Source organism: Miscanthus floridulus, chromosome 14 (genome assembly GCF_019320115.1).
Source record: "Miscanthus floridulus cultivar M001 chromosome 14, ASM1932011v1, whole genome shotgun sequence".
Taxonomy (NCBI): domain Eukaryota; kingdom Viridiplantae; phylum Streptophyta; class Magnoliopsida; order Poales; family Poaceae; genus Miscanthus; species Miscanthus floridulus.
The window spans coordinates 3301259-3310182 of record NC_089593.1 but is presented as its reverse complement, the minus strand read 5'-3'; the positions used below and the strand labels follow the sequence as shown (position 1 = coordinate 3310182).

General features: G+C 42.3%; 1 protein-coding gene across 1 annotated transcript; it reads right to left on the bottom strand.

Annotated features, from left to right (window-relative positions):
- Positions 1–4275: 4275 nt before the first annotated feature.
- Positions 4276–8671, bottom strand: LOC136505155 (pentatricopeptide repeat-containing protein At4g18975, chloroplastic-like). Its single transcript, XM_066500265.1, has 9 exons — positions 8416–8671; positions 8039–8060; positions 7833–7946; positions 7388–7498; positions 6672–6815; positions 6332–6544; positions 5733–5937; positions 5420–5523; positions 4276–5322 (listed from the first exon to the last, which is right to left on the bottom strand). The coding sequence occupies exons 1-8, from the start codon at positions 8502–8504 to the stop codon at positions 5432–5434; spliced, it is 990 nt and encodes a 329-aa protein (XP_066356362.1). The 5' UTR covers positions 8505–8671; the 3' UTR covers positions 4276–5322; positions 5420–5431.
- Positions 8672–8924: the final 253 nt, after the last annotated feature.

Sequence of the window (8924 nt, the reverse complement as noted above, 5' to 3'; positions counted from 1 at the left end):
CAACACATACCTTGCAGAATGACTAAATTAATAGGAATAGTTTCAGTGAAACAAAATCAGAAACCAATTTGAGAAAACTGTACCAGCAAAAGGTCAAGTGATGTGATGCAGAAATCAATTTTAGTTATGCGAGTAAAAACCAACAAATACAAGATCCAAGCCGAGTAAAGAACTAGAACACCCAGGCAAATTCGGTAGTACTGGGCACCTACTACTCCATATTGGAGAGAAAGTTGGACCAAACACCACCATAGGCCACCATGTCAAACAGGCAATCATGCTTCCCCAACAAAAACAAAAACATCACTTCTTTGCCTAACAAGCGGTCCCATTGCTGAGCATTGAACGATTTCAAAATAGCTGAAATAAAAATTAGCTAATGCATTTGATGCTTTCATCTCAAAGAGCTATAGGCTATATTGAATTACCTATGTGCTGAACACAATAAAATTAATTTCTCTTGTCAAATCAACAAAAAAATCAATGAGTATGAATTATCTGATATAGCATAAATACTTTTTCCTGACTTCTAATCCATTGTTGAATACATAGTAAATGAAGGGTACAACATCCACTAACCATTCAAATATGATACGATTATAGGACCTTCAAGCTGACTTAAATGGGAAATAAGTATGTAAAAATAATTCAGTAAGCACAGGATACATTCTACATACTATAGAAAAAGGTGAAAGATAAACATAGTCACCGAATTAAAGTATTATACTTATACTCATATAAATGGATCAACTGAAAGTCTAGAACCATCGTTAGTGACATGCAAAAACTTGGAAAACACAGGTTTCAAAAGATACTTTACAGTTGCTGAAGTGCAGTGGAACTAACCTCTGCAGTGCACTTAGTCTTCCCTTGTTAGAGTTCTCTGCTTGCTGATTTCCTGCCATGCTGAATAAAATACTAGCTATCATGCTAAATCATAGTACAATTTTACAAGCACAAAAATCATGTTTAAAGTTAGTGCCAAAGCATAAAAATCAGGTTAAAAAAGTGATTTGCTAGTGTCAAGGTACCAGGCAAGGTTACTCTAATGGCCTTGCTTTGTTTCCTACTCCATAAGCCATATTTTTCTGAGGCATATGTGCCTTAGATGAGCTACCACCGCAAGCACACTGCCCATGTATTAGTGATGGGCGAAATGTCATCAGTTTATATTAATGGTTTGCCAAATCTGGACTGAACTATTTATTTATGTGATGTACAAACATACATACAAGGAGTGAAAGCTGGAACTGTAGCTTGCTGACTGATGAAATTTACTAATGCAAAACTGGACCTATGCTCTCTAATACTCACATTGACCTAGGTAACAGTGATAAGCAGAGACACATAATCCGTATGCACTATTGTGTTTCTAAATAATAGTTTTTATTATTATTTAGTAGGCTAGGATTTCTATGACTACATGTTTTCGGGACCAATCCTAAATTCCTAATATCTGTTTCTAGAAATAAATATTTATGGTGATAGCTAATTGGTTAACCATCAATTGTTTATTGGACCGTCTACAGCTAATATGTTTTGCCTAACATATCAAGTTGGTGACACTTGGACACTTGAGAACCAAAATAGAAGAGATAGCCTGGCGGTACTACAACAGCTTGATCGAGCTCATGCATTCCTATTCCAAATGTAGTTGAATGCCGAGACATGGTCAATTTGTAAATCTGTATTTTGTGTAATAAAGAGGGGCATGATTCCTGAACCTTGGTGCTTGCACATCCATTATCCGCAGGTCATGAGGATGTAGAAATTTGTGTCAAAAATCAACTTCATGCATGGTTCGTCGGATCTGGCAAAGAAGACCAGCGCAGCCGAGCAACATGCAAATCTGGCCTGCAGCACCAGGAGGATGGGAGAAATTCACAGGTGATCCTGGCGCTGATGTTTCACAGGCGATCTGCACAAAAACAAGCCACTCATATTGTTGCATAATCCTGTTAGGTTCTAACGGAAACAAAAAAGAAAGAAAGAGTCGTAAGCTTGCCTCCGCGATAAAGGACACAACGCACTTCATATAGATGAATTTGGGAGGGGATCATCCAACTAATCTCCTGGATTTAGGCAAAACAAAACAAAACAAATCATACGATAACAGAAACGGTCGCGGTCCGTGGCGATGGCAAGCTGATTGGGTGAGGTGAAGACGGTGGTGCTGGGTGTGCCCACAGCAGCGGCGAGGCAAGGAACGGAAGGGCGGCGGTGCGAGGAGGATGGCCGCCTCGGGTGCGGCGGCTGCAGATATAACCAGGTGTCGCCGGAGTTTCACCGGCGGAGGCACATGGGCGGTGGGAGAAGGATGGCCTCCACGGACCACGGGAGCGACGGAGCCGGATGCAACCGATTCTCCCATGACCGGCACGGAGGGGTGGTCGTGGGGGGCTGAGGTCATGTGGTGGCGACGGATACGGATGAAACCAGTCGATTCTTTTTTAGGCCCCGTTCGTTTCCCGGATAGTAGACACCGGGAATAATTCTCGGCCGGAACCGTTACTTAATTTATATGTTTTCGTTATCCGGAACGATTCCAGGCATCAAAATGCCCTAACCGAACGAGGCTTTATTGGGAATAACGGTGACCCGTGGTGGAGCGAAGGGGGTGGTGCGTGCTGGCTGCTGCTGGGTCAGCTAAGGACCGGGCCCGTGGAATGGGTGCGCGCAAACGAGCTCGGGTACTGAATATTATTGGTACCTAGGGTAACATATAGGAATACTATATATATATACACACACGTTATTCTACACCCTAAGTGTAGAATACTATTCTACATCAAACTGTTATACTGAACAAAATTCAGTATTTTAGGATACTGTACTGACTGATAGTACTGCTTAGTAGTATTTTTTTCTGGTCAGATTTGGCTATTGCGCTGCCGTGTCCAGTATTCCGGCTATGCATGCAGGCAGAAATGCTTCTAGAAGCAAAACAAAGGGCTTGGGTTTATCATGAGGCACGTAGTTCGTGCCTTTGTTCTCAATGCAAGTTGCTTTTTAAGCTGTACATGTCATATATATATATAGACACACGCTCTCTCTCTCTAACACTGCTAGTAACATGTCTCGAGCCATCAGCGTTCTAATTTAGTACAGTAGTAGTTTTCTGCTGCTGCATGCATGCATGACAGTGTCAGTTTACGACACAATTAGTTTTAGGTCGTTGCATTGTAATTGTATAATGGTCGGTGATACGGGCCGGTACGCGCTATTCGATTCGAGGCATGCAACTGAACCAACATCCGGCCTGCATCTGCGCTTCAAGCACGTGCATATTTATACAATTCATTCAATGTTCATATGGAGGCCATTTGTTTCCTGCACTTGGAATATTCTCGAAGCAGATTAATCTACGCTGCAGTGAGCAGTAGGTTGACGCTGATAAACCGGCTGACGATGTTTCGTTGCGAGAGAAAAACACTATACCATGGCTAATAAGCCGGACCGAAAAGTTCGAACCAACAGGCCGTAAGAGTGATGTACTCCGTAGGTCTCGCCCACTCGCATTGTATTGGCCGCAAATACAGTGTCCAAAGATCGCACGTAGGCCATGAAGCGACTCGTTTTTGCCCCAGCCCTCCAGTGTTCTTGCTATCAAGATCAAGATCAAGATGGGCATGGTTGGAGGTTGGTTGGTGCCAGGACATTCTGAATCAACGAGCATATCACCTCACTACTACCAGTACTGTACCTACCGGCCGTTCGCTTCGCTGAAAAAACAAGTCGAAATACTGTTCCGGCTGATTTGTTGTGAGAGAAAAATATTGTTCCGGCTGAAAAAAAAAACAAGCTGAAAAGTACGAATTATAAGACAAGGGAACAGGGCCAGTTGCCTCAGTTCATTTCTTACTCCGCCCTGTTGTTGAACTCCGTTGCTTTGCATTGCATGCCTCCCTGTTTAGGCCGCATCTGGAACGCAAGGATTTCCCCGGAATCGTGTAGGAATAATTCCACATGAATCGGTTCGTATATATCAAAAAAATAAAAATAAAGGAAACACGGGGAAAAACTCCCATGTTCAATGAGAGCCTTAAAAAACAGAGCAGAACGCACTTGGCTTGGGATTGCCAACAATCAGGAAACCTGCCATCGTATTCATTCAGGATTTGAGTTGAGTATAATAATAATAATAATTTTGGCATCCACAATTCTGTGGTGAGCAACGCGGCCACGGCATTGCAAGCATGACCTGTCCGTACGTCCAAATCCAAATTATAGAAATTCCAGATCTGATTCGATGCGCACAAACGTCAGAAACAAACGCTTGCTTTACAGAGGAATCGAATTTGCCGTTGCAGGCCCTCCACTACCACTATATATAGATCTATATATGCACTTACGCAGCTTGGGTGGAATGCACATTCCAGTTTCCTCACTTCAGCCTTGCAAAATACCCATGCAAATCATGTAGCAACGAAGTCACTCACACATATACATAGCTGGCAACATGGATGCATGGGTACGAATCCACTGTATATCAGTATATGCATGCATGAATGGTGATCAAGTGAAGTGAGCGTGCAAACCACTTCAACTCCTCCCACTACATATGCATGCATGAGGCATGACAACCAGGGTAGTAGGGTTCCACTTCCACCATCACCATCCAAGTGCCAAAACTAGCCATAGGAGGGAATCATACATACATCCAGAGGCCTTCCTTTACGAGAAAAAAAAAAGGAGCACCATGTCACCGTATCCAAAGCTCTTCATCAGGCCGGCCTGGGCCCAACAGAAATGCTGCCTTCAAAGTTTCCAAAGCACATAAGAGGGAAAATGCAGGCAAAAGCATCCTGAAAGCAAAGATATGGCCGGGCAGCTGCTTTAGCTTCCCACTTCATTTGTCATCATAGCTATCCACATTGTCCTTTGACACAGGAATACTTTTCTTTAACCTTCGGAAGAGTTGCTGCAACATGATAAATTTGGCTTATGCCGATGCTTATGCTGATACATAGCCAGAGGGCCAGATTATGCCAACAGTCGTTTAGGATCTTCCCAAAATTTTCAGCACAAATACAAAATGCCCTTGTAACATGCATCGAAAAAAAAATATGAATTGATGGCAGTGGATAGATATGTTTGGCCTAACCAAACAAGGAAAAAGAAAAATCAGAGTAGCGTCAACTATCAACAATATTGGGAAAAAAAAATTAAATATGTTTCAGATTAGGGGAGCACACGCTATTTGCTCCATCAGCTAGACATCTACTAAAAGCAAACGTGTACTGAGAGCATGAAGATTGCTAATGCTGCCAACATCTGGTTTTGGTCAAATCTTATGGCCACGTCAGTAGATCAGTGATGAATCTGGAAGGAGAGTAAACAAGGGAGATGTAATGTCCAACCAGCAGTTCTAAATACATAACTGTAAACTGAAAGACATGGACTGCGTAGTTTACTTTACCTCTTATCATGACTAAGCAGAGGCATCTGATTTCTCATCTAAAGGGAAACAGTGATCTTCAAGATTTTCAGATGTTTCCATATTGCTTTCCTTACTGCCATCAGCTGAGAACAGAATAAAAATGTTGTGATTTTTAGTGTCCTAACAAATTAATTGACTTCATGCAACTGAGGGAATGCTCTAAGGATTAAACAATGCTAGTCATATATCCTCATAAAAGAACTAAGTTCAGCATCTGAAGCAAACGGGAATTTTACAGGCATATAGTACATAATGTCTGAAGGAACTTTTCACACGAGGAATGGAAACTAACCAGATGTTTTATCAGTCTCAGTCTTTTTGGATTTGGAACCTTTCTTTCGATCATTTCGAGATGGCTTGTTGTATAAATCCTTGTATTTATCAAGCAAAGCTTTTTTCTCTTCTAGTAATCCAAGCATTTCATATGCATCTTCAACTTTCCGTACAATATCTTTGCTTGGAGGTTTACGACCACAAGCTTCTAGTTCTTTGAAGAGCTAAATCATCAGAAGAGGCAGGTAAAGTAATTCATATAAGGCGCGTTATCAAATGAAAAACATAAAAAAAGGGCGTACCCAGTGCAGAGAGCTCCCGCTCTGTGTGGGGTCTGGGGAAGGGTGTTAGTGGCAAGCCTTACCCTCGCCCGTGCAATGCGAGGAGACCGCGACTCGAACCCGGGACCTTCCGGTCACAGGCGGTAAGACTCTACCGCTTGCACCAGGCCCGCCCTTCATCAAATGAAAAACATAAAAAAGGGCAGACCCAGTGCCGGAGGCTCCCACATGAGTGGGGTCTGGGAAAGGGATAAACCGAGACAAGCCTGGTGCAATGAAAAACATGTAAAAGTAAAATATAAACTGCATCACAAAGTTACAAAGTTTAGGTCCAAACCTTCACGAGCCTGTCTAGCCTATTGTTTCGGTAGTAGATAGCCAACATAAGACGGCAGAAACGCCAAGGAACCGAATGCAGATCATGGCCTATTTTCTTCTGCCAGATTCTATGTGCTTCCTCAGCTCTATTATCCTTCTCAAGTGCACATGCTAATAGCTCATATGTTCTCATTGTATTTCCTTGCCCTTTGCTCAGCATCCATTTGATCACCTGAGTATGTAGTCACAGACATTTACTTCACAGAATCTCAAAAAAAAAAAAAAAGACATTTACCTCACAGTGTAAGTGTATAGACAGATGACAAATAAAAATGAAAGCAGATTACACTATACAATACCTGGACAATTCTATGCCATTGTTCCTCCTTCTCAAGAACTGAAAGTGCTTGCTTTAGTGAAGCCAAAGGAAAATCCTGCTCAAAGGCAACCCAAGCATCAAGGGTGCCATAAACAGCTTCTCTTGAATCTTCGAGGCTAAGAAGCTGCAGTTAGAGAATGCAGTATTTGGTTATTTTGTTGCACTAGGCAAAAGCAGCTAAATGACTGCAATAAATTGAAAAAATTTCAATATGCACAAGTGGTGTAATTTTTGTCCACTGAACAAGAATGAAGGTTGTAATATGTGCACTCAGGTGGCCAGTCAGGTCAATACCAGAAGATTAATGCACTGTTTTGTTCTTTTTATACATAATTAGTCATTCAAAGAAGAACCGACAGGTGCTCACATAATCTACTTTCCTAGGTCAACAATTCATCATATAATGAATTAGCTGTTATCACTCTTCTACCGAAATCAAGAAAATCATGTGAAATGTGAACTCACTAATATCTATTATCATGCAGGTGAAATGAAACTGTATATAAAATGTCTTGCACAGTTGCACAATTTGTACCTGGTAATCAGAACATGGAATTACATGAACGCCAGAAAATGCTGTCAGTGTTTCTTTCATTGTCACTTACAATTTTCGAAATATTTGTAAACACGTTATTAGCATGTGTATCGACATCATTTGAAACGTACTAGAATATTATCAATACTATCTGTACATACAGTGTTGACAAGAAATTTCCTTTTCTCCGCTGAAGACAGATTTTTTCCAACAGGTCCTTCCTCCAATTTTCTTGTGCTCTTTCGTATGCGATCAATTATTACGTCAGTATCCTGTTTATAAGAAAAATAAACTCTTTTATCCCCACCTTATATAATGCCATGGTTCTGAAGCTAAACAAAGCAACCAAACTAAAGAATTATAAATGCTTGTACGGAAGCAACCCAGAAATTTGCAAGAAACTATTCAATGCAATTAGTGCATCCGAAGAATGATGTGTATTTTGAATATCGACTAGGCTATTTGACATGCTGAGCATCTAAAAATAATATAGGATTTCTGAATAGTGATCAACAAGAAAGGAAAGACTGGCAACACAAAGTAGTAACGAAGATAAACAGAAATATTAGAAAGCAAAATGTGATACTGTGATAGTGTTGTGGATACCTTCACAGGCGTAGTTGGTTCTAACTCATTCTGCTGATATATTGGATCTCCTGTAACTCTTTTGGAAGTAGAGAAATCTCTGATAGCATGCTTGTTACACGAACCAGATACAGGCTAAACAGATAAGCCAGAGGTGCAACTAGTTTAGGACTAATAAACAGAGTTAAGGAAGAGCAACTTCTTGCTTAGGATGCAGGCGCGTGTACCTCTATGTGTGAATCCCATAACCTGCACAATGTAAGTAAAAGAAAAGTTAATTAAACACTATCTCCTAAAGAGACTATAAACTATGAATGAAGCTAATAAAAGCGAGTACAGAGTTAGGAGCTTGCAATTTATTGTTGACAATCAAATTATACAGAAATGCAATTTCCCACCATCACAATTCACAGATATAGACGCTTGCCAACGGGGAAAAAAAGAACTAGTTTTTATCTATAACCAGAAATACTTTACTCTCCGGAGTTCAGAAAACATAGCTCGGTTTCCTCAAATCCAAGAAAAGAAGGAAAGGGAAACACGGTGATTTGAAGGGATAAAGACTGATGGTAGGGGACTGGGTAACGGAAGAGAAGGAACTCACCGGTGGAAGGGGACGGGGTTGCAGGCAGCGTGGCCGGTGACGGGTAGGCAGTGAATAGCGCGGAGGGATCGCTGGAGATGCCGGAGCATGGTGGCGGCGGACGGCAGCTGAAAGCTCCTCACGGCTGCCTCTCGGTCTCGGATTGGGAGGGAAGCGGCGCGGGCGGTCGGCGAAGGCAGAGCGCCGCCACGACGGCACGAGCGGCGGCGTCGCGCTCTGCCTCTGCGGCTCTGCGACTGCGATCCGCCGTGTAGTCAGTGCTGGCCCATGGGCCGTGTCGCAGATACAGGTCCCAGGGTCCCAGCCCATATACAATCAATATCCACGGCAACTCAGCTCAGCCGTGAGCCTGCTAACATGTCCTTTGCTATAGCAATCTAGCAGATGCTGCTCCTCGTAGATCCCTCCTCAAGGTTTGTACGACCGCACGGAGGCGGGATCGGCGACTCCGCCGCGACGGAAGCGAAGCTGAAGGATAAGAAGAAGAAGGCGAAGCTGCAAAATAGCAG